The sequence below is a fragment of the Saccoglossus kowalevskii genome, chromosome 20 (genome assembly GCF_978046115.1).
Source record: "Saccoglossus kowalevskii chromosome 20, keSacKowa6.1, whole genome shotgun sequence".
Classification (NCBI taxonomy): Eukaryota; Metazoa; Hemichordata; class Enteropneusta; family Harrimaniidae; genus Saccoglossus; species Saccoglossus kowalevskii.
In genome coordinates, this window is record NC_140660.1 from 12,762,305 (window position 1) to 12,788,532 (window position 26,228).

General features: G+C 36.3%; 2 protein-coding genes across 4 annotated transcripts in view; one reads left to right on the forward strand and one right to left on the reverse strand.

Annotated features, from left to right (window-relative positions):
• The window catches only part of LOC100368089 (cytoplasmic aconitate hydratase), a 45,964-nt gene extending 36,928 nt beyond the window's left edge, over positions 1-9,036 (reverse strand). For both annotated transcript variants that reach the window (XM_085494535.1, XM_085494534.1), the window contains exons 1-4: positions 8,986-9,036; positions 5,980-6,078; positions 4,450-4,618; positions 1,009-1,146 (exon numbers count right to left, since the gene is read on the reverse strand). In XM_085494535.1, coding sequence (XP_085350661.1) covers positions 1,009-1,146; positions 4,450-4,618; positions 5,980-6,078; positions 8,986-8,998 — 419 coding nt within the window. In that variant the 5' untranslated portion in view covers positions 8,999-9,036. The remainder of the gene's footprint in view (positions 1-1,008; positions 1,147-4,449; positions 4,619-5,979; positions 6,079-8,985) is intronic.
• Positions 9,037-9,493: 457 nt separating this feature from the next.
• On the forward strand, positions 9,494-26,199 carry LOC100374466 (solute carrier family 25 member 44-like). Of its 2 annotated transcripts, XM_078008472.2 has the most exons (4): positions 9,494-10,670; positions 17,860-17,987; positions 19,813-20,011; positions 23,503-23,631. In XM_078008472.2, exons 1-3 carry the CDS (start codon positions 10,073-10,075, stop codon positions 20,002-20,004), a joined length of 918 nt encoding a protein of 305 aa, XP_077864598.1. In that variant the 5' UTR covers positions 9,494-10,072; the 3' UTR covers positions 20,005-20,011; positions 23,503-23,631. The 2 variants fall into 2 exon arrangements, with proteins under 2 accessions (XP_077864598.1, XP_006815419.1); XM_006815356.3 differs by lacking the exon at positions 19,813-20,011 and having other exon boundaries at positions 23,503-26,199.
• Positions 26,200-26,228: the final 29 nt, after the last annotated feature.

The following is a 26,228-nucleotide window of genomic DNA, read 5'->3' on the forward strand; positions in this document are numbered from 1 at the left end:
CAAGCATAAATTTACTGGTCTTTAGACCGAGTTATTGATTAATGTGTTTATAATTATCTCTGTTAGAGAATCATGGATGGATTACATGAAATAACCTTCTTTAAATTTTGAAAAAAATTTTATTTGTCAATTTCGAATGTAAAAGGGTTAATTATTCACTGGGTTTTAATTTTGCTTGCTTATTTCACTGACTGGAAAATGCACTAAATTAAAACCCAGTGAATATGCAAAATTTAGCATAGAACATTGTGAATTTAAAACCCACTGAATATGACTGAAATGGTAAATCAGCGAAATTTTAACCCAGTGAAAATTAATCATTTTACAGTACTTTTAAATCTTTTCTCAAGCTAGAAGGAAATGTGAGTTCTGTAGCTTAAATCAGCATGCAGGCGTGTAGATGTACAGCAAGACATACACACGACTTTTTTTTTTTTTTAAATACACGCTGTGTCATGTTATAAATTTATAGTAATACAAAGTCCAAAATAGAATGACAGATGGAGTCATCTCGTATTTGATTTACATTTCTTTGTAGAGATAACATTTATCTAGGATTCATCAGAAGTCACGAAATAGTTGGAGGCTGTCAGTCCTGAATTCACCACGGCATTGTCGGTGTTTATTTAGTTTGTTTTTTGCATTTGGGCATGATGCCAAAACACTGCCAATGATCCTGATGTTGCAGGAACAGACCAGATTTTCATCATTTTTGCAATACAAATCGCACATTGACCGGAAACAAATCCATTTTTTTAGTTTTATAAAAACATTAAAGTAAATGCATTATTCATTCACTGGTTTTTAATTTCCCTACTTTCGATGATAAGTAAAATTCACTAGGTTAAATCTATGTTAACAAGTGAAATAACCAAAACTCTTTGTTTCCCTGCCAAGTTAAAACCCAGTGAAATTGCTCAAATCAAAATATTGAAATTAAAAACGCAGTGAAAATAAACAATTTTACAGTATTCAAAGATTAAAGGCAATGAGTAAAAGAAAACTTACCTTCTAGAGACGTCAACTTGTACAGAGTGATCAATCACCAAATCTGCAGGACACACAGGATTTATTTTCTGAGGGTCCCCACCAAGTCTTTTAACAGCATCACGCATGGCAGCGAAGTCTACAACTGCTGGAACACCCCTGTAGAAAAAATGGAACATTCTAAGTCATTACGAATTGTATTATAATGACAACCCCATGTAGTCTTACGCCCTCGCTTGAAATGCAATCAGCATTTCGTTAAAACGAGTTTGGTGTTTCAAAATAAGTGACTCTTTATTAGACCCCGAGAACTGTCGACAGTCTACAGTGTATTTTCAAGAGTGAAGCTTTTTAATGGTAGTGGTCGTCGTGCAACATGTTCAGTATGGGTCATCAAGTGACGCATACTATAGGTTATGTTTACATGGCAGCAGTTTATCGAGCCAAACTATTGGTTTCTCCACCTAATTAACAGGGGCATATCTCTTGTGCGTCTATACGATTGCAGCCTGGCCAAATATAGTTCAAAGTTAGATGCTTTTGTTTAGAGCTGATCTGGACTAGCACATTTGACTGAAGAGTTCAAAAAATGTACGTGGACACTGCACTATGCACATAGATTATTAGCTAGTGCAAGTAAACTCAAAATATAATGTGCACGCTGTGCATGTAGAAATTAACACAACATTTTCTCATTATATTCACTAAGCCTAAACTAAGTTCAACCAACATTGTAAAACAACTAAAAAAAACCAATTCTTTCATGATCGCATCAATCGAGAACTCGTAAATTTTATTTAAACTTTAAAAGTGGTGCATTTCACAACAAGTTAGTGCAGATAAATTTCAAATTCAACATGCACGCTGAGCATGCAGAGAAAAAATTCTATTTCAATCCCTGGCACCAAAACACAGCTAATACCCCTCCAACCCTTTGAGCACCAAAACACAGCTAATACCCCTCAAACCATTTGAGCACCAAAAACAGAGCTAATACCCGTCCAACCTTTTGAGCACCAAAACACAGCTAATACCTCTCCAGCCCTTTGAGCGCCAAAACACCGCTAAAACCCTCCAACCCTTTGAGAGCACCAAAACACAGCTAATACCCCTCCAACCATTTGAGTGCCAAACACAGCTAATACCCCTTCAACCCTTTGAGCACCAAAACACAGCTAATACCCCTCCAACCATTTGAGTGCCAAACACAGCTAATACCCCTCCAACCATTTGAGCACCAAAACACAGCTAATACCCCTCCAACCATTTGAGTGCCAAACACAGCTAATACCCCTCCAACCCTTTGAGCACCAAAACACAGCTAATACCCCTTCAACCTTTTGAGCGCCAAAACACGGCTAATACCTCGCCATTCCTTTGAGCACCAAAACGCAACTATGCCCCTCCAACCCTTTGAATGCCAAAACACAGCTAATACCCCTCCAACCCTTTGAGCACCAAAACACAGCTAGTACCCCTCCAACCCTTTGAGCGTCAAAACACAGCTAATGCCCCTTCAACCTTTTGAGCGCCAAAACACGGCTAATACCTCTCCATTCCTTTGAGCACCAAAACTCAACTATGCCCCTCCAACCATTTGAGCACCAAAACACAGCTAATATCCCTCCAACCCTTTGAGCACCAAAACACAGCTAATACCCATCCAACATTTTGAGCACCAAAACACAGCTAATACCCATCCAACATTTTGAGCACCAAAACACAGCTAATACCCCTCCAACCATTTGAGCACCAAAACACAGCTAATACCCCTCCAACCATTTGAGCGCCAAAACACAGCTAATACCCCTCCAACCCTTTGAGCACCAAAACACAGCTAATACCCATCCAACATTTTGAGCACCAAAACACAGCTAATACCCATCCAACATTTTGAGCACCAAAACACAGCTAATACCCCTCCAACCATTTGAGCACCAAAACACAGCTAGTACCCCTCCAACCATTTGAGCGCCAAAACACAGCTAATACCCTCCAACCCTTTGAGCGTCAAAACACAGCTAATACCCTCCAACCCTTTGAGCGCCAAAACACAGCTAATACCCCCAAACCCTTTGAGCGTCAAAACACAGCTAATACCCTCCAACCCTTTGAGCGCCAAAACACAGCTCATGCCCCTCCAACCCTTTGAGCGTCAAAACACAGCTAATACCCCTCCAACCCTTTGAGTGCCAAACACAGCTAATACCCCTCCAACCCTTTGAGCACCAAAACACAGCTAGTACCCCTCCAACCCTTTGAGCGTCAAAACACAGCTAATGCCCCTTCAACCTTTTGAGCGCCAAAACACGGCTAATACCTCTCCATTCCTTTGAGCACCAAAACTCAACTATGCCCCTCCAACCATTTGAGCACCAAAACACAGCTAATATCCCTCCAACCCTTTGAGCACCAAAACACAGCTAATACCCATCCAACATTTTGAGCACCAAAACACAGCTAATACCCATCCAACATTTTGAGCACCAAAACACAGCTAATACCCCTCCAACCATTTGAGCACCAAAACACAGCTAATACCCCTCCAACCATTTGAGCGCCAAAATACAGCTAATACCCCTCCAACCCTTTGAGCACCAAAACACAGCTAATACCCATCCAACATTTTGAGCACCAAAACACAGCTAATACCCATCCAACATTTTGAGCACCAAAACACAGCTAATACCCCTCCAACCATTTGAGCACCAAAACACAGCTAGTACCCCTCCAACCATTTGAGCGCCAAAACACAGCTAATACCCTCCAACCCTTTGAGCGTCAAAACACAGCTAATACCCTCCAACCCTTTGAGCGCCAAAACACAGCTAATACCCCCAAACCCTTTGAGCGTCAAAACACAGCTAATACCCTCCAACCCTTTGAGCGCCAAAACACAGCTCATGCCCCTCCAACCCTTTGAGCGTCAAAACACAGCTAATACCCCTCCAACCCTTTGAGTGCCAAACACAGCTAATACCCCTCCAACCCTTTGAGCGTCAAAACACAGCTAATACCCCTTCCAACCCTTTGAGTGCCAAACACAGCTAATACCCCTCCAACCCTTTGAGTGCCTAGGTTAACACAATCTACAAAATAATTCAATTTATAGTCTACTCCTTTCCCACATAAGTGAAAATTTCAAAGTTTTTGCTCAAAAAATGGTAGTAATATTAGTAGAAGATCCAAAATTAAAATTAAGTTTAGTGAAAATTACAGAAAATGTGAAAAGGTACCCTAATTTGAACAGAAAATTGCTGCATAAAGGGTTAAGGATTAAGGATTAAAAAAAAACTTTACAAACTGTACAAAGTGATTGATTACAGTTTACATAAAGGTCACACATCCTGGTACTCTTATTGGTTCCTTACATAAAGGTCACACATCCTGCCATTTTTATTGGTTCTTTTACATTAAGGTCACACAGTAATTTACTTTCATTGACTCAACGGCGGTACTCACGTAAAATCCTGTAATATAACCCGGGCTGGTTTGAATGGAATCTCCACATCATTGCTTTGGTTTTCTTTCCAGTTCAGTATATTTTCCACATCTTGTTCTTTCACATGGAAATTATCACAATTTCTCACGGCAGACTCCAACAACACACGTATGGAATATGGTAAACGGTCTACAGAAAATGACTAGATTCAGTTTTCTAAAAATCAGCTAAAAACATTTTGTCCAAAACAGCAACTATGTCATGCCATGTGACATTCAAATTATTTGCCATAGGTTGGATGTACAGTTTTGTTTGTAAGACAGTAATTTTACAGAAAACACTGAGGTTCTTCTGTTTGTTCGAGACATTTTGAAAAAAATACCAGCAATACTGTGGAATACTTTATTTTCACTGGAATTAATTTTCGCTGAAAGGCCTTTTTGGGTGTTTTGTATGGAATTTATTTTCACTGATTTTTGTTGAGTTTAATATGAAATATAGGAAAAAAAGTGTATTCGCTGGATTTTATTTTCACGAAATCATCCCTTTAGCGAAAAAAGCGAAAATAAATTCCAAGCCAAAATAAAGTATTCTACAGTATAACTAATAGTGTCAGTACAATTTGACGGCACTAAAATTAAAAGTCTCAATTTCTTCGTCAAAAACGCATCCCTGTCAATATAGGTCAGAGGCTCGTGTAATAATAATAATGTCTGCATGAATGCATTTGCGTAGATTTCACAAAATTACGGGCGGTATTAATTATTTGCTGTGTCACGTTGCATTGTTGCACTGATTTGTTGGATAAGAACAATTATTGCACAATAAGTTTTCCCAAGTAGAATAATGCTATCTAAACACCTGAGTATGCTTCCTGGAGGTCGCAGGAGGTCAAATACTGGTCAAACCTTAGAGTGAAACTGCATGAATATAATTACTTTCATTGTAGGCATTTGTTGACTTGGACATACTGGCAATAAACAAATGGGAAATCTGACAGGAAATGACTGTTTCCCTGAACTTTGAACCAATCTTTTCATTTTAGTGCTGGTAGCTACTCTTTCTATAAATTATCTAGTTTAACCTTTTTGTATTCTGACACAACATATGCCATTTTTAGGTGACCTTCTTAATAGCTAATAAGTGAAATCAGCAGAAAAAATGAAATGAAATTTGTTTTTAATTTTTATAAGAAGGCAATAACAGCAGATAAGAACTGAACTCAGAATTGATTTTCGGTATTTTTACTAAAGGGACATTTGAGTAAAAATAAAATCCACCGAATATACCTTTTCCCTATATTTAACATTCAACTCGTTGAAAATCAGTAAAAATAAACTTCATGCAAAAAAACAAAAAATCTTTAAGTGAAAATTAAATCTAGCGCATCAATTGTTTATAAATTTTTAATTTCATTTTGTTGCAGATATAGAACTGTTTTCCTGCCAAGTTTGTCAACTTAAAACCAAGTGAAATTTCTCAAAACATCAAAATAGTGAAATTAAATGCCAGTGAAAAACGGTTTTATAATGTAGTACATATGTACTTACCATATCTGGAATCATTTAATCCTTGTAGATTAAAGTACTTGTATTCGGTCTCACCAACTTTGAGAAGTTGTAGAACTCGGGACTGAAATGGATTCACTTCTGAAAACAAAGAAAAAATAATTCAATTCATAGGAGGAGCTTACTTAGAGGAATTTTTTCAGCTTTGTTTCGTTTATTCCTAATTCCCGAATTGATAGTGTTTAGGAATTAATCGTTTCAGCACTTGCACATAGTGCATTACTTGAGGTCAACAAACCGGAAGGTAGCCCAGTTTTATTTTTTATGTTACATTTGCAGAGAATTTCAGTGCACTGCTAGTCCATTTTCCTTACTCGCCACATTGTATGAAACCGCCTAAGCGCATGTTCCTTTTCAGCACCAATATAGGAACAATTACATTAGGGTGTTAGAATCTTAAGGTTAGCAGCAATTGTTTTAAACAAGGGAACAGGGATGCAGCGTTCTCAAGCCACGGCCATGCGCCCCTTTACCCTTGGGAGCAGATCCTCTGGCAACCATAAAAGTCTGATTTACCAGGGATCACATGTGGCCAGTCTTCAACTGTGACCTGTCTGATAGTAATTTTGGCCCAAGGATTATCTAGAACTCTACACCCTGGTAGGGAGAACCCTATTTCCCCTACTTGGTGCCGCAGCTAAATTGCATGGCTCCCTCTTGCATTTTTTTATATAAAAATCCCTGGTTAGGATGACTGGGCCTTGGAGAACCGCTTCTGATGATGTGCTACAAAAAATGTCTGTTATGTCTCCATTGTGAATCTTGTATTAACTCTGTGTACATGCAACACATCCACAACTAAAACAAGCCGGTAGGCTGGTTGGCGATCCGCTCCGCTCAAAAAGAAGCAATATGTTTTTGACTGGTGACATAAACGTGAAGCTAACTAGGGTGAAGGTGAAGGTGTGACGTGACCTACCTGCCAAGTTTCAACGAAATCGGCCAAGCCAAAAAAATCACAGAAGAAATCATACGTGAAAACACTGGAAATGTACACACACAGACACACACACACAAAACGACAAAAGTGATTATAAGGCCAATACCACACTTTTCCCAGTAGATGTTTTGGAAACTTTATCAAAAATAAATTTTGTTCACAACAGAAAAGTACTACCTGGGGGTACTTTTCACACACTGTGCCGCAGACTTGTTTTCGTTTTAAAATTAATGAATAAATGTATATCACAAAGAAAGCGTAAACAGATGTTAACTGTCAAGGTATACAAGAATAGCCGCACTTTAGATAAGAAGCAAATGTACTGTTTCAAAACGAACAAGTGAAAAACATACACATACATGTACGAGGAAACAAGTAAAGACTCAGCCAAGTGTTGAATAGCTATTATACATTGGCAAATACTGTAGAATACTTTATTTTCGCTTGGAATTTATTTTCGTTGAAGGCACGATTCCGTGAAAATAAAATCCAGCGAATATACTTTTTTTCCTATATTTTAAACTCATCAAAAATCAGTGAAAATAAATTCCAAGCAAAACGCCCAAAAAGCCTTTTCAGTGAAAATTAATTCCAGAGAAAATAAAGTATTCCACAGTAAACAATGCTCAGTGACCCCAGACATACATTCAAAGCTCTATACACCATACAAAACAGATGCAGTCCACAGTTCAGAATGCGTCTTCAAAGGTTCCCGACAGTTAAAATCTTGATTTAAACACATCTCTCCCCAAGATGATTCAAAATTCACGAAGATGATTTTGTTTGCTTTTTATTTCATTTTACTTTAATAAGATCCTGCAAAAATCAGTCCAGTTAGGGGTGATTCATTATGAACACTGGGGGGGGGGGCAGAATTGAAGAAATAAATGCTGCATTGCTTAGGCAAAATAAATTGTCCAGATATCATATTTTTATGATCTCATGGTTATGAAAATATACACATTTATGGAAGTTCATGTATTTGGTAATGAATGTCTTCATCACAATACAACTTATCCAACGAGGTAAACGACCAGTCAGACACAGCAACATAACTAGGAAATTGACTCAGTCTAGCTATCTAGGTCAGGCCATATCACATTTTTCCCCCATTCATTTTAGCGATCTGTGAGGGCTTTCAGTAGATGTTTAGAGGTTAAGTTATTATTCCCAATCACAATAGTAGACCAATTATATCTAAATTTAAAACTCATTAAATAAAACCCCATCAGCCACAATATTCTCAGAAATGAGAAACATTTCACTTATGGTTTGATTTTTTGTCCCAGTTTTTTTTACTCTTATAAGACAAGCTATGCATTGTGTTCTGGCCAATCGTTTTCTTGATTTATTCTGCAGATATCGGTAAAATATAGGTAAGTCTTTGGCCAAATTTGGAAGCGCAACGAATATTCTTCAACCTGGTAATATTTATAGATTTTATTTTTCACTCTGTTCGTCTGTTTTTTCCAGTTTAAAAAATATGAGCTCGCTGGAGCCATCCTCCCTTGGCTATTTCTTACACTAGATACCAGCTGAACAGTTTTCATGTGCCCCAATTTTAATGATAAACCCATGTTAGTTTTCTGGAGTGCGCATTTTTTTAATTCATAGGAACTTTGAACCGAACCAAAATGTACGGAATCAGAATCTGTGCCAAATCTCTGTGCTGATATCGTACACGTGATTTGCTTAGAGTCATTTTTGATACCAACAAAAATTACTCCTTGGTTGACACATTTAAATAACATTTCAGACAATTTTAAAATTAATTAAAATACTATGTTTGGGGACATTACACATGGCCCCGGAGTATTTTGTAATTTGTGAACGTAGGTATGTAGGACGGGGTACGCTGTTAGACAAGATATATGCCAGTCCTCGCTAACCTACATGTACATGTTGATTTTAACAAAAATGTTTGAAAACTGTCATTAAAAACCACTAACATCGGTACACGGACGTTCCAACTTGCCGTTAAAGTACAATTTATCAAAACAGTGAACAACTGTCACGAGTAATACTCGTATTTTCCCGACACAACTTACCTGAAGCAGCCATGGTTATATTGCAGGGGGCTCCACGTCTGTTGTGTCGTTGTTGAGTAAGACGATCGGTGATTGGTTGAAACCGAAAGCGCAGTACAGTCAATCAAACATTTTATTTCATTTAATAGGAGTGCAACTGCTCAGAAAAAGTGTCTATATTATTTATTTTTTTAAATTAAAAACAATTTGATGCAAATGATAGACAAGTAATTTACTGATTAGAAAATAAAGTTGCAACGATAAATTTCGTAGCGACAGTGTTGACCAATCAGCTGACGTCTTTCATTGACATGAGATTTGTTATTAAAACACTCATTTGGGGTCAAAGGGTTACGTTGACTCTGTAAAGTGCTAAACCTGACACCGCTTTTTCGTTTGAATTTTTATTTTTTTTAGTTATTCAATAGTTCTACTGCAAAAGTATTTTATAATCCGATTTTTATTTTACTTGTAATGGGCGTGCGTGACTGCCTGACCTTTCCATTTTTAAAGGTCACGACGCGCCTGCGTAGTTCAGAGCCTTTTGGAAGATGGAGGTCGTGTTTGTTCTGATTTCTGGTCAAGCCATGGAATACGAGAATTAATTGTAACTGTCCGTACAATGGTTAGTTGAGATAGACGAATACGACAGTCCACGGAAAGTACAATGTATACAGACGTCGCAAAACAACTTTAACAAGAAAAGGCGAGTATTGCCAACTGAACGATCGCGCCACCGATATCCCCGACCTGGTATCGCATGATATTTGTAACTCCACGTTTTTATTGTACGTTGACGATTTGACAAACCCGGAAGCATATTCACAAATTTGTACATACATCTTATGAACGAGGAATATTTTTAATAAACCACCAGTCTGCGCTTTGTGTGTTATGGTTTGAGACAAGTAGGGTTACAAGCACGATTACGTAACCGTACGGTAAAACAACAACAATCACTTGTCCGTGCAAATGAATGGAGCAAACTTTCTTCGTGCACCGCTTCCAAGTTACTATTAGTCGTTTTGAAATTTCTACTTGTAGAAACTCATTCGCGATCAGAACAGTGGTTGTAATTGCACGTAGTTGAAGTGAAACTATCACAATCATGACATCTCCGCCGCGGGAAGCTAAAATTATAGAATGGGACGACATGGACAAAAGGAAATTTTATGGATTCGGATTTTCGATAATGATGGGAATTCGTGCAGGTATTTACCCTACAATTCTTGTGAAGACACGTCTTCAAGTTCAAAAACATGACACGTTTTATAAAGGCACGTGGGACGCTTTTAAAAAAATAATTCGCTATGAAGGTATGCGTGGTCTGTACCGAGGTTTCATGGTCAATGCATTTACAGTGTTTTCTGGTCAATGTTACATTACAACATACGAGCTGACCCGAACAAAACTTGCACACTGTAGTAATTTTACACGGTCGTTTGTGGCGGGCGGCGCAGCATCTCTGATTGCACAGAGTATAACAGTGCCGTGCGATGTGGTCTCGCAGCTTTTGATGATGCAGGGGCAGACGGGAGATGGACGAGTGATTGCCGGTGTGTCGCCAGTCAAGAAGACATTTGGTGTGATTCAAACTATCTGGGTACAGGAAGGAGTTCCTGGGTTCTACCGAGGATATCTGGCATCTCTACTGACGTTTATTCCTAACAGTGCATTATGGTGGCCATTTTATCACTTTTATTGGCGTGAGTATATTCTTGTCGAATATTAATAAACGGCGATGATCATCGCATGATGTGCAATTTTTGTGTGTTGATAAACACTGATTTTCCCACAAATTTAAAGTGCCTCAATATGCATCATTTACGGTCAGTGATCAATAACATTACATAGTTAAAGCATAGTAACAAAAACTAGAACTACATGTAAGTGTATAGGTGTCTGTACCATGTAAAGAAGTTATATTTTAGTTGTACATGTATTTCAGCTTGGTTTGGCATTTGAAACCCCGAGTTAAACTGAATGCATCAGTGTGTAATGGAAAATATTTAAATATATAAAATATTCAGTGAGATCTTTATCATAAATTGACCACTTCCTGTACAGTAAGCGAAATGTGGCCATCACAATCCAGAAAATCAGAAACTATGTAGTTATTGTGAATGCTGTGATATGAACATACTTTTAAAGGGCGGTGTTCATCACGTCACATTGTGTCACTTCTAGTTCAATATGGGATTCATAGTGACGTGTATAAAAATACATTGTTTACACAAAATTCGAAAACGCTGCATGACAACCACTGCACTTTAAATTACACCATCCCCTATTTGCTAACCAATTAAAAAAATGAAAATATTCAGTGCGATCTTTATTCTAAATGGGAACCAAATATGAAGGTACAGTAAGGAAAATGTGACCATCACAATCTAGAGAATCAAAAAAAAAGTAGCTATGGTGAATGCTGTGATACATTGTATGAACATAAATTTAAAGTGCAGTGGTCATCATGGTACGTCCTGTTCACGTAGGGTCTCATACATGCAGCTACGTACACAACGTGTGTAAATACAGCGTTTGTTAACATGAAATTTGAATTTTTACGACCACCACCTTTTAAATAACACTATCCCCTATCTGTTAACCATTTCCTAATTAAAATATTCAGTGAGATCTTTATAATAAATTGACCCCTTCCTGTTCAAATATGAGGGTACAGTAGGCTGAAAATGTGGCCATCACAATCCAGATAATCAGAAAAAGTGTAGATACTGTGAATTCTATGATATGAACATAAATGTAAAGTGTGGTGGTCATCACGTCATGTCCTGTTCACTTAAAGGTCTCGTATATCTTCTAACCAATTCCCAATTAAAATATTCAGTGAGATCTTTATAATAAATTGACCTCTTCATATTCAAATACTGTAGCTATGGTGAGTACATGGACTCTTTCTGAGATTAAAAAATAAGTGGGTATGGAATCCGATGAACGCATACGTCACTGCATTAAATCAGCTAAAATATAACAAATTTATTGTTTACAGTCTAAGTACTCAGTAGGTAGGGAAGGATTTTCATTTTATATTATTTTGTTTTTTTCCAATGAGTTGTACTAGGTTTTGGTGAGAACATAACCATGATTACAGATATGAAAAATGACATAAGTTAGTTTTTAAAATACATTTCTCTAATACAACAAAGTGTTAGTCATTCACTGCATTGGTGGAATGACCACATCTAATTTGCATAGAATTAAATAATTTTATGTTCATTTGCATAGAAGAAAATACATTGGTGGAATGACCACATCTAATTTGCATAGAATTAAATAATTTTATGTTCATTTGCATAGAAGAAAATACATTGGTGGAATAACCACATCTAATTTGCATAGAATTAAATAATTTTATGTTCATTTGCATAGAAGAAAATACATTGGTGGAATGACCACATCTAATTTGCATAGAATTAAATAATTTTATGTTCATTTGCATAGAGGGAAATACATTCGTGGAATGAACACAGCTAATTTGCATAGAATTAAATTATTTTGGGTTCATTTGCATAAAATAAACTTTTAACGGGAAAATAGGTACATGTAGGAAACACAGAATTTAATACAAGGCACGTCACTACACTGTTTTATTTCATCGATTGTCTAAGTAAAGAAAAAAAACATTTAAAATTAAAATAAAAAGAGAACATATTTTAACATTTTAAACATTTAACTATAGTGATCAATAAAATAGAGAAATAATTTTTAAAAAACGACAAATCACAGTTACTAAATAAACAACAGTCGCGTGGAAATGAATTGACATTCTGTTGTCCACAACGAGGACAAGCGTGTGAATGGCGGCGTTTGATTGGATAACAAAAATGATTGAGAGCGACACATATACAGACAAATTGAGAGTGATTCGAGTTAGCATGATTGCCATAATTATGAATTATAATATTATAAATTTACTTGGTGGAAACACATTGACAGCCCAAGCTCGGATTTATATTTCCATAAATTATTACGCAAATTAAACTGCAAGTAAAGGTAACAGAGGTGTAAATTCAACACCAATCACCAAACAAAAAAAAACGACCTAAAAAGGTATATCGTTTAAAAGTATGTTGAATGGCGCAATGTTATATAAGTACAGTTCAAGAATATGGCTTCCTCTCATATTTTGGCATTTGGTGGCGCACTTTAACTTTGATGAGATTCATAGGCACTTTAAGTTGAGTAGAAATTAAAAAACTTTTAAGTCAACTGGTCATCGACCTGTCCCAAATACTAACGTACTAGTACCTGTCCCAAATCAAGATGAATTGTGAAATTATTTTGTAATTAAATTTTCATTCCTAATTAATAAGAGTTTCACAAGCATTCTGACCAATAGCATAATAGCAGCTCATCTCAAAAAAGCATTCTGACCAATAGCGTGGCAGCAGCTCATCTCAAGAAAGCATTCTAACCAATAGCATGGCAGCAGCTCATGTCAAAAAAGCATTCTGACCAATAGCGTGGCAGCAGCTCATCTCAAGAAAGCATTCTAACCAATAGCATGGCAGCAGCTCATGTCAAAAAAGCATTCTGACCAATAGCATGGCAGCAGCTCATCTCAAAAAAGCATTCTGAGCATTAGCATGGCAGCAGCTCATCTCAAAAAAGCATTCTGACCAATAGCATGGCAGCAGCTCATCTCAAAAATGCATTCTGACCAATAGCGTGGCAGCAGCTCATCTCAAAAATGCATTCTGACCAATAGCGTGGCAGCAGCTCATCTCAAAAAAGCATTCTGACCAATAGCATGGCAGCAGCTCATCTCAAAAAAGCATTCTGACCAATAGCATGGCAGCAGCTCATCTCAAAAAAGCATTCTGACCAATAGCATGGCAGCAGCTCATCTCAAAAAAGCATTCTGACCAATAGCATGGCAGCAGCTCATCTCAAAAAAGCATTCTGACCAATAGCATGGCAGCAGCTCATCTCAAAAAAGCATTCTGACCAATAGCATGGCAGCAGCTCATCTCAAAAAAGCATTCTTACCAATAGCATGGCAGCAGCTCATCTCAAAAAAGCATTCTGACAAATAGCATGGCAGCAGCTCATCGCAAATAAGCAATCTGACCAATATCATGACAGCAGCTCATATCAAAATACATTCTGACCAATAGCGTGGCAGCAGCTCATCTCAAAAAAGCAGTCTGACCAATAGCGTGGCAGCAGCTCATCTCAAAAAAGCATTCTGACCAATAGCGTGGCAGCAGTTCATCTCAAAAAAGCAGTCTGACCAATAGTATGGCAGCAGCTCATGTCAAAAAAGCATTCTGACCAATAGCATGGCAGCAGCTCATCTCAAAAAAGCATTCTGATCAATAGCATGACAGCAGCTCATCTCAAAAAAGCATTCTGACCAATAGTATGGCAGCAGCGCATTTCAAAAAAGCATTCTGACCAATAGCATGGCACCAGCTCATCTCAAAAAAAGCATTCTTACCAATAGCATGGCACCAGCTCATCTCAAAAAAGCATTCTGACCAATAGCGTGGTAGCAGCTCATCTCAAAAAAGCATTCTTACCAATAGCGTGGCAGCAGCTCATCTCAAAAAAGTAGTCTGACCAATAGCATGGCAGCAGCTCATCTCAACACGGCATTCTAACCAATAGCGTGGCAGCAGCTCATCTCAAAAAAGTAGTCTGACCAATAGCATGGCAGCAGCTCATCTCAACACGGCATTCTAACTAATAGCGTGGCAGCAGCTCATCTCAAAAAAGTAGTCTGACCAATAGCGTGGCAGCAGCTCATCGCAAAAAAGTAGTCTGACCAATAGCATGGCAGCAGCTCATCTCAACACGGCATTCTAACCAATAGCGTGGCAGCAGCTCATCTCAAAAAAGTAGTCTGACCAATAGCATGGCAGCAGCTCATCGCAAAAAAGCAGTCTGACCAATAGCATGGCAGCAGCTCATCGCAAATAAGCATTCTGACCAATAGTGTGGCACCACTAGTAAATATTCAAACAAAAAATACTATATACATGTGTATGAGAGAAAATATTTTCCTTGAAATATGCTGTAAAATACTTTATTTTCGCTATTTTTGCTGTTAGAATGATTCAGTGAAAATAAAATCCAGCGAATGTACCTTTTTCCCTATATTTTACATTCAACTCATCAAAAATCAGTGAAAATAAAATCTATGAATATCATCCAAAATTTCAGCGAAAATTAATTCCAGCTAAAATAAAGTATTTTACAGTATAAAAAGAAAAGAGCTAGTCACCTTTGCTTACCATTTGACAAGTCAAAAATTCACAAAACTTAATAGCTTAAAGCGGGCGAGTCGTCACCTGCACATGCGTCAGATGGCCATAGCGTGTCATTGTTTACAAACAAGCGTCTACCCATGAGCCTTTGCGTTTTCAGCGTGTGTTGTTATCGTCGCTTGGGACTCCATTCCCGCTCGTGCGCAGGTGACGACCCTCTCACTTTAAGCTTGTATACCATTTGATATTTTTTGACTAGCAATTGTTTTCTAATAGAGAAAACATTCAATTGTGAAAAGGTGAATTGATTTGTGGCTTTATGGTTTAAAAATACTGCATAGTGTAAAGCTTGGCTATAAATACTGAGGTACATGTTTTGTACATGAGAAAACATTCAGTTGTGAAAAGGTGAATTAATTTACAGGGTCCATAGCGTTGGGAAAATTCTTTGAAAGTCTTTGGATTTTTTGAGGTCTGGAAAGTCTTTGGGTTGTCTCTAAATTACAGGAAAAATAATAAAAATCTTTGAGAAGTCTTTAAATTTCTTCATAGTTATTAATTTGTTTTAGAAAGGCACGTTTTCTTCAGGGAACTACCATATCCTCAGAACTTTGATGAGCTTTGGTGATGATGTTGGCCTGAATTAAGGTTAAAAATGTCTTGGAAAAATGCAAGAAAGTTTGGGTAAAGGTCTGAAAAAGTCTTGGAAATCATTTGGCTCTTGGTGCTATACTCCCTGATTTGTGACTTAGTAGTTTAAAAATACTGCTGTTTGATGTGGCATGCACAGTGTAAAGCTTGGCTATAAATACTGAGGTACCGGGGTACATGTTTTGTGATGGTATATACATCTAGTACTATGAAGAACCTTGTTTTAGTGGGTTTGATGTTATGGGGATATTCACTAGGTTTTATACCATAACAGCATATTGTTCAACATTTAGAATTTATTATACATTTCTGAATAAACTTATTTTCACTTAAAATAGTTTTTTCAGTGCTCATTTTCTCCTTTACTTTTCTAATAATTATACGTATTATACATTCAAATAAATACATTAAATGTTGTTTGGATCAACAAAACATCCGAAACAGAAAACTAACAATTCTCTGTTATACTGTATGTGGTGCACCTTACTTACCGGTATGCAAAATTAAAAAAAAAAATGTTTCAGGCGCAGATTTTGATTAGGTTTTTTTAATAGCGCAGCTCCCCTAATCACTCGTGTTACTGTGTTGAAGAGAGCTATTTTTACCTGGCCATCCATCGTATTACTGTGAAATATTTTATTTTAGCTGGAATTAATTTTCGTTGAAAAGATTTTTGGGGTGTTTTGTGTGGAATTTATTTTTGCTGAATGTTGAATGTAAAATAAAGAAAAAAAGGTATACCGTATTCGCTGGATTTTATTTTCACTGAATCATTCCTTCAGCGAAAATTATATTGGGCCTATTCAATTTTCCAGATATACATGTACGTCTATGAACTAAACAATCGTTTGGTGTAGCCTACATGTACTAACTGTAAGGCCAGGAAAAAAAAATTCTCTGTTTCTCCTTTCATGGAAATTTTAAAATTAGGCGGGGCGTTTTTTTTTTTTTTGAATACTGAGCTAAAATGGGGGAAATTTGAGACAAGTGCGAGTACAAGCGCATTTTGGGAAGAAAAAAAACAACAAGAAACAGAGATATTTTTTTTCTCCGCCTATAACTGCTTTAATTTCACAATAATTTTTTACAAGTCAGTAAAATAAAGAAATTGTGTAGCAGTCAAATTTGTCTGAAGTTTTAATTTTATGAGAAAAATTTTGTGAATTTTGCAAGTCAGCAAATAGGATGTCTTCAACTTGTCTTCCTAAATTTTAATTCCAAATTGTCTAATTCCGAGCAGCAAAACTTAAGTGGTTTACCAGAAATTATATAGGAGCGCAGTGCCCTCATGCCATGGCCATGTGCCACTTTACCCTGGGGGAGCAGATCCTCTGGCAACCATGAAATTCTGATTGACCAGGGATCACATGTGGCCACAGTCTTTAACTGTGACGTGTCTGATAGTAATTTTTGGCCCCAGGGAAGCCATAGAATGCTCCATTTTAATCTAGAATCATCAAAAACTCCACACCTCTGTAGGGAGAACCCTATCTTCCCTACTTGGTGGCTCTGTAGTGCTCCCTCTTGCAGTTTTTTTGTAGAAAACCACTGGTTTACAGTATTTCAAGTAGTTTTAGATTTCTATTGACTTTTTCACAACCTCTTTTCATCCCAAATTCATAAAATAGTCCCATTTATACAGTGCAGTCTGCACTTTCCTTCAGAAGATTGGGACAAAGATAGCCAAATTTTTGGAATAAAAACTGAAAATTGACTCAAAATTTGTCTGCTACATGTAGCTCCAAACTTATGGTTCATTTTCAGAAATATTGAAGAATATACACATGTAGGAAAAACAGTGCAGCAAAATTTGGGTAAATAGGTTAAAGCAGGAGGGGTGACACCTGCGCACGCGCAGGAAGTGAGTCCCAATCGACGATAACAACATGCGCTAAAAACACAAAGGCTCATGGGTAGACGCTTGTTAGTAATCAATGACACGCTATGGTCATGCATGCGCATGTGACAACTCCCCCCGCTTTAATTCACGAAAATAAAATCTAATTTATCGTTTCAGAACAATTGGTATCGATTGCTCCATCTGGTGTGCCATTTATAGCACTACAAGCTGTGGCGGGCCCCGCTGCTGGCATGACATCCGCCACGCTTACCAACCCTATGGATATAATCAGAACCAGGTTACAGGTAAGGCGGCCATCTTTGTTTGACCCCTTCGGGTGTCAATGTCAACTGTTGCTGGTATTCACAGAGTAAAACTCGCATAATTTTTTGTTTATACATATTTTTCCCAAATTATGATCAAAGACATATAGCCGGTAAAAAATTATTGTCATGTCAGTATCTGCGAATCGGGCTATTTTTTTCATACATATATTCTTCAATATTTTTGGAAATGAATCCTATTTTTAGAGCCAGCAGACAAAATTTGAGTCAATTCTCAGTTTTTACTCTAAAAAATTACTTTCATCCAAATGTTCTTAAAAAAAATGCAGATTATTTAAACGGGACTATTTTGTGAATTTGTGATGAAAAAAAGGAACTAGTGGTGAAAAGTTTAAGCTGACAGACAGCTAGCTGAATGTTGAGTTTTACTTGGACTGTACTGGAGTAGCTATAAAAGTTAGGTTAGCTTTTAAAGCCTGCTTAAAGTGAGGTAAATGTTAAGTTATCCTTGGACTATACTTTAGGTGACAAAGCTGTTCTCCATACTTCCTTATGTCACAAAATGTATGCAGTACACCATAGTACATCAATATCATATAGACTTCTTCATGCAAGTCACACGCTATGGGCATTCTGGGTGCAAGTATCAGGTGCATTCTGGGTACAAGTCTGGTGCTTTCTGGGTGCAAGTATCAGGTGCATTCTGGGTACAAGTCTGGTGCATTCTGGGTGCAAGTATCAGGTGCATTCTGGGTGCAAGTATCAGGTGCATTCTGGATGCAAGTATCAGGTGCCTTCTCGATACAAGTATCAGGTGCATTCTCGGTACAAGTATCAGGTGCATTCTCGATACAAGTATCAGGTGCATTCTCGATACAAGTATCAGGTGCATTCTGAGCGCAAGTATCAGGTGCATTCTGGGGAAAAGACTGGTGCATTCTGGGTAAACGACTGGTGCATTCTGGGTACATGTATCAGGTGCATTCTGGATGCAAGTATCAGGTGCATTCTCGGTACAAGACTGGTGCATTCTGAGTGCAAGTATCAGGTGCATTCTGGGTACAAGTATCAGGTGCGTTCTGGGTATAAGTATCAGGTGCATTCTTGGTACAAGTCTCTGGTGCATTCTGGGTACAAGTTTCTAGTGCATTCTGGGTACAAGTCTGGTCAAATTTAAAATGTTGTGAAATGTACCTTCATTGTTGTAAAAAAAAAAATTTTATTTTGGTCAAAGTTACAAAACTAAATGACAGAAATCAAAATACTCCACAGATTTTTCTTTGGTGCAAAACCAATATTTTTGTTCAATGTTTGGTAGTAGTCTTAAAGTAGAAGGGGTTGTCATCTGCGAACAATTTATGAGGCAGAGAGGGACGATAATAATGCATGCTAAAAATGCAAAGGCTCATGGGTAGATACTTGTTTTTAAGCAATCACACACGCCCGTCTGGTGCATATGCAGGTGACAACTTGCCTGCTTTGAATCATTTGCCAGCGATGCCTGCTGAACATTTTCTTGGATAAGCAAATGAATGCGAACAATGTAGGCAATACATTCATTAAATTTTGAACATTAACCAACAACCAACCAATTGGTTTCTCTTGCAACATTGTCATATTCATAAGAACATTACATTCTTTTGCAACATCATGTTCATAAGAACATTACTAAACATTGTGCAAAAAATGCAATAAAACATTGTCTCTCTGAATTGGTTTCTCTTGCAACATTGTCATTTTCATAAGAACATTACTAAACATTGAGCAAAATAATGCAATAAAACAGCGAGGATAATAAAAATCACAAGAATAAAGTGTTCCGTTACTTTGAATTATTTTTCTCCAGGTGACTGGTGGCAGTACAATCATACAGACATTTGTACAGCTTCTAAAAGAGGAGGGTCTTAAAGGGCTGACCAAAGGCCTGACTGCAAGATATTTGTCGACAATACCGACTAGTTTTATGTTAACAGTTAGCTATGAGTTCATAAAACGAGTTAGTCTGAAATCTCACCTGTTGCAAGAAAGGGAGTGGTAGACAAATTGTAAGTTGAAACTTGGGGACTGAAATTTGTGGCAATCTAGGAGTAATTGTTAGTAGACTCAGGCGGCCATTTTAAGAATTTTGCTGAAGTTAAGTGTACTCAGTTTCATAATTATACCCAACTTAGCCAGGCTTTCACATGTGTTGCATTGTGGGTGTACTCTTTTCAACAATTGGGCAGGGTTTTCCAAATGTGGGATTCCCGATTGAAAACATTTGGCTTGTGTTTTCAGTACCCTAAGCATACCGAAAATCAAAATTTGGGTTACTAGACAATGGGATTAATATTCATTTTGCACTGCTTTCTATTTTTAAATAATTTATTTAAATTCAAATTATGCTATTAAAAATTAAATAAAAAGTTAAAAATTATATACAATCATTCAATGGGAGATTTTCTCCCATAATGCATTGTATATGCCTAGTAATAGAAATTTTAATTTGGATCAAATTGCCTTGAGAATGTTGTGATTGTTTTTCATAAACTAATAACTTTGGTATATTTTTTCTTGTTTCAAAAACTGGATCTGGTAATAAGCTGTTGCATAGACATAGGGCTTGGGATACTATATCCAATATGCTAATTACCCATTGCATATACATAAAGCTAGGGAGACTATATCAGATATGCTAATTAGTCATCCATATACATAAAACTAGGGAGGCTATATTAGATATGCTAATTAGTCATTCCATATACGTAAAGCTCAGGAGACTATATCAGATATGCTAATTAATCATTCCATAGACATAAAGCTAGGGAGACTATCATATATGCTAATTAGTCATTCCATAGACATAAAGCTAGGGAGGCTATATTATATATGCTAATTAGTCATTCCATATACATACAGCCAGGGAGGCGATATCAGATATGCTTGTTAGTTATTCTATAGACATAAAGCTAGGGAAACTACATCAGATATGCTAATTAGTCATTCCATATACATAAAGCTAGGGAGACTATCAGATATGCTAATTAATCATTCCATGGACATAAAGCTAGGGAGACTATAACAGATATGCTAATTAGTCATCCATATACATAAAGCTAGGGAGACTATCAGATATGCTAGTTAGTTATTTTATAGACATAAAGCTAGGGAGACTATATCAGATATGCTAATTAATCATTCTATGTACATAAAGCTTGGGAGACTAAAACAGATATGCTAATTAGTCATTCCATAGCTAGGGAGACTATAGTACATACCGGTATAGAGACTATAGTTATACATTTTAGGTTACGTAGGTTTATTCAAGAGCTTTGCTGAAATAGCTTTATTAAAGTGCCTGTGAAATGGCTGCTATTTTCACACCTTACATTATCCATTCAAGTGCCCATAAATATCTTGCTAATAAAATGCATTTCTGTTCAGTCTATAACTTGTACTTGCAATGTGGGAACTAATACACATGTATGCAACATATCTGGTTTGCTTCAACACCATGATATTGGGCTTGTACATATAAATACCAAACAAACACACAATAAATACCAAACAAACACACAATTAATACCAAACAAACACACAATACCAAACAAACACACAATAAATACCAAACAAACACACAATAAATACTAAACAAACACGCAATAAATACCAAACAAACACACAATAAATACCAAACAAACAATAAATACCAAACAAACACACAATAAATACCAAACAGACAAACAATAAATATCAAACAAACAAACAATAAATACCAAACAAACACACAATAAATACTAAACAAACATGCAATAAATACCAAATAAACAATACCAAAGAAGCAATAAATTCCACAAACACACAATAAAGAAATACCAAACAAACACACAATACCAAATAAACAAACAATGAATACCAAACAAATTTTTATTTGATATTAATTTCTCCTCACTTTATTTTGTGTGTGAAAGCACCCCTAACTTTGCCACATTTCTGAGCACACTCTACAATGTAACTCTTATACACAAGTGAAGCACCCCTAACTCTTCTAACAAGTTTACAGGATTGCCAGACATTTCAAATCTTTTTAAAACCTTTAAACTGTTATAGTTGCACACTTTTTCATGTTGGGACCATAACTATGTGGAAAACAAGAGACAAGTACATTGTATATAATTTATTTGGGAGTTTCAATGCCAAAATCAACTGTTGTAATTTTTCACAAAATAAATTTGCATAATCTTTGTTTCGTCTGTCAGTAGTAAACTTGGATATGAAAGGTCAGGAACAATTCAGTAAAAATTACATTTTGGAAGTTCCCCTATCTTACTGAAATTTTATATTATTGTGTGATCTCACCATTGACACCTTGTCTTCACTTGCTTTTTTAAAAACAATATCTTCTGTTCATTAAATTTTTCACCACCAGACTTTCTCGCCAATTTTTTTCTTATATTCTTTAATATTTCTGGAAATAAACCCTAATTTTGAAGCCAACCGACAAAATTCAGGTCAATTTTCAGTTTTTACTCCAAAAAAATTAGCTTTTTTTGTCCCAGTCATCTTGTGGAAAGTGCAGACTATAAACAGAACTATTTTTTTGAATTTGCAATAGAAAGAGGGAACTGGTGGTGAAAAGGTTGATCCTTTGAATGCTGTACTTTCCCAACCCAAATTTGAATGGGAGATTTTGTACATTTTTTTTGTTTTTTGAAAGTTTTTCTGTGTTCATTTTGGGCCAGATTGAAATAATTTCTTTTGAACTACAACCCTTTATCAAAATTATTAAGAGTATAGAAAAAAATATGTAAAAAAAATTCTGATAGGTGACAAAAGTAGACTTTGGTGATCAAAGAATTAATTCTGTAAACTGTTTAATTTTTGCTGTTAAGAATTTTCTGATTTGTTGATTTGATGTCATTCTTGAAGACAAATTTCCTAAAGTTGCTGACATTGTGTTGTAAAATTTTCACTGCTACAAAAGTTTTGCAATTTTCACTGACTGATAAAATTTGTGGAAGTTTGTCTGTTCTGTAATTAACCTTTTCACTAGATTTTCCCTCCCAAATTTTCAGCTTTTTTTTCTTATATTCTTCAATAATTTTGGAGCCAACATTTAAGTCAATTTTCAGTTTTTACTGAAAATATTTGGAAATTTTTGTCCCAATCTTCTGAAGGAATGTTCAGACATTAAACGGGACATTATTTTGTTAATTTTCCATACAACGCCACATTGTGTGGTTCATAATTTTGCAACAGAACTTTCCCTCTTCCTTTGTTGAAAAATTCTATTACACATAAGAAAAAAATAAAAAATTTGTTTCTGGATTCAAGTCGAAAAAAAATATTGTGTTGTGGTAAAATTTTGTTTAAATTTTTTTGCTGTGAGTTATTTTTCACTCATTTTTAAAACTGGTATACATACTGACAAAAGACAAATTTTTAATTCCATCTTGATAAAACCTCCTAACTCACAGACATTTGTACAATATTACTCCTTATCTTACTGACAATTCAATAATCATATTATTAATTCAGTATTATTCAATATTTTCAGGTATCGGGCGGCACTTCTATTATCGAGACCTTCAACGAACTGATCAAAGAAGATGGGATGAAAGGCTTGACAAAAGGACTGACAGCGCGATACGTGGCTACCGTGCCAACGAGTTTCATGATCTGCGTCAGCTACGAGTTTATTAAGCGAATTAGTCTGAAGTCACACCTTGCTGAGACATTGCACTGGTGATACCTCACCCCTGTCAGTGTAATGGAATGTCCCAGAATAGTTTCTTCATATTTTAAATCATGTATACATCTATCCGAATATCGAAAAGTTTATACTGGTGTCATCCCTATTAGAATAATGGACTCTCATCCCTCACATATTCAGGTCTCATTCCTACTTAGATAATGGAATGTTCCACTTTTTTTTAGTCTCTTAGTGGACTGTGCAATGGATAACCAAGTGTCCCTCAAACTATGCAATAGACTATTTGCAGGTCTGAGTACTTCATCAAATCTGTCATTTTGTTCTTCCAGTACATTAGTGTGCAGCCTAGTTTCAGAAACTCCCTTGACGTTTGCCTTATCATTAATATTCAATTATCGAGTATCTATCCAATTCTTCTTGGTACATAAAGTGTAAATAAATTTCTAAAAAATTGTCTGGCTTTTGTGTGCCATGGGATCTGAGTACTTCATCAAAATCCAACATTTTGTTTACTTTTGAATATGTAATTGCTCGGTGGCAATTAAGTATGTTACGAGTCTGTGATCAAGTTTATTCTGAACCGATGTCATGTTGCTGATGGAATTGATAAAAATGTGACATGCTGCAAAGACTGATAAATTTCTCAAACTTTTTTTGTTTATATTTTAGTATTTTTCTGATGGTCAGAAATCAGTGTCTTTGTTAAAGTATTAGATATTCATAAAGATTTGCCCCTCTTTGCAATAGCATTACATTCCTATACAGAATGGTCTGACCCAAGATGGCTGCTGCTCCAACAAGATTCGCCCCTCTTTTAATAGCAGTACATTCCTATACAGAATGGACAGACCCAAGATGGCTGCTGCTCCATGCTTTTGTACAGTGATAAAGATGATCGGTTTCCATGGCATCTATTTTCAATTATACTTGTTTTTACTATTCTAACCAGAATCTTGTAAATGTCTGAGAATGACGAAGTTGACCAAAAGTCGCCTTAATTTTTGTTTATCATGCCCATATTTGGTGATTTGACCCCACAGTAGGTGGAGAATTTTTCTCCTAACGACAGAAGCTTGGCATCCAAGTTCTAATTCTGGGATACATTGTGATTTAGCACAATAGGTCTATTAGCCATTCAGATATATTGTGTTTCTGTACGAAATCAGAAACATTAATTGCTTCTTCAAGGTCAAAACAGAATCAAGTATAACATGTAGATTACGTGTAAGAGTGTGAGTTTTACATTTTAGAGCGGGGGTGTCGTCACCTGCGCATGCGTCAGATGGCCATAGCGTGTCATTGTTTACAAACATGCGTCTACCCATGAGCCTTTGTGTTTTTAGCGTGTGTTGTCATCGTTGATTGGGACTCAATTCCTGCGCATGCACAGGTGACGATCCTCTCGCTTTCAGTTAATTTGGTTTTAGTTACTGTACGATATTTGCTCAGATTGCGTTTGTTTCAAATCATGTTGCTCAGCATTATATTATCTGAATAATTATTCATGAGATATGTTCGATTCGTACAAATGAGTAAACGAAAATTAAGACAGTGGCTGATGTATTCATTAAACTTATGGCGTTGAAATAAAATGTTTCAAGGACTTTTTTCAGACAGTAAACTGTGTTGTGATTCACAAGAATCAGAAAATCAGAATCAGAAAATCAGAAAAAATTAAAACTTGCGTTTAAAAAAGTTCTTTATCGTCTGCTGATGTTATCATTTGATTTATTTCACTTGCTGTATCACGTTTTATGTCAATACTGTTTTTAGTGATATCTCTCAACCTTTTCATCACAAATTCTGTCTTTTCATCACAAATTTACAAAATAGTTTCAATTATGTAGTCTGCACTCTCCTTCGGAAGATAGGGACAAAAATAGTAAAATATTTTTGGTAAAAACTAAAAATAGACTCAAATTTTATCTGTTGGCTCCAAAATTAGGGTTCATTTCCAAAATATTAAAGAATGTGAGAAAAAAGTGCTGACAAATTTGGGCGGGAAAGTCTGGTGGTGAGAAGGGTTAAAAGCTAGCTTAGCTTGCTTTCAAAATTGTCACATTTTTAAGGGCGGGTGGTTGTCGCGCCGCGTTCTGTTCGATATGGGACTCATAGCGACGTACACAACATTGTTTATAGGAAAATCGAACATCCGCTGCGCAACGACTACCGTCCTTTAAATTGAGCTGAGTAATCAGCCTAAATACGTTTCATGTTTGTAACACATACTGTAGAATACTTTATTTTCGCTTGAAATTTATTTCCGCTATTTTCGCTGATGAGATGATTGCGTGAAAATAAAATCCAGCGATTTCACATTCAACGCATTAAAAATCAGTGAAAATAAATTCCATACAAAACACCCAAAAAGCCTTTTCAGCGAAAATTTATTCTAGCTAAAATAAAATATTTTACAGTATATTATCACAAATTTGAAATTATAGACAATATATGACTATATAACGCCAATGTATCTACCATATATTCAATGATTAAAATATGGTGACCTTTGACATGTCTTGGTCATTTACATAAAATGCATGCGCTGCTGATTAAACAAATACTGTATT

Coding starts and splice junctions, on each gene's coding strand:
- LOC100374466 (XM_006815356.3), top strand. CDS start 10,073: ATGACATCTCCGCCGCGGGAAGCTAAAATTATAGAATGGGACGACATG. Junction 10,671..17,859: donor ATTTTATCACTTTTATTGGC/GTGAGTATATTC, acceptor TTATCGTTTCAG/AACAATTGGTATCGATTGCT. Junction 17,988..23,502: donor TAATCAGAACCAGGTTACAG/GTAAGGCGGCCA, acceptor CAATATTTTCAG/GTATCGGGCGGCACTTCTAT.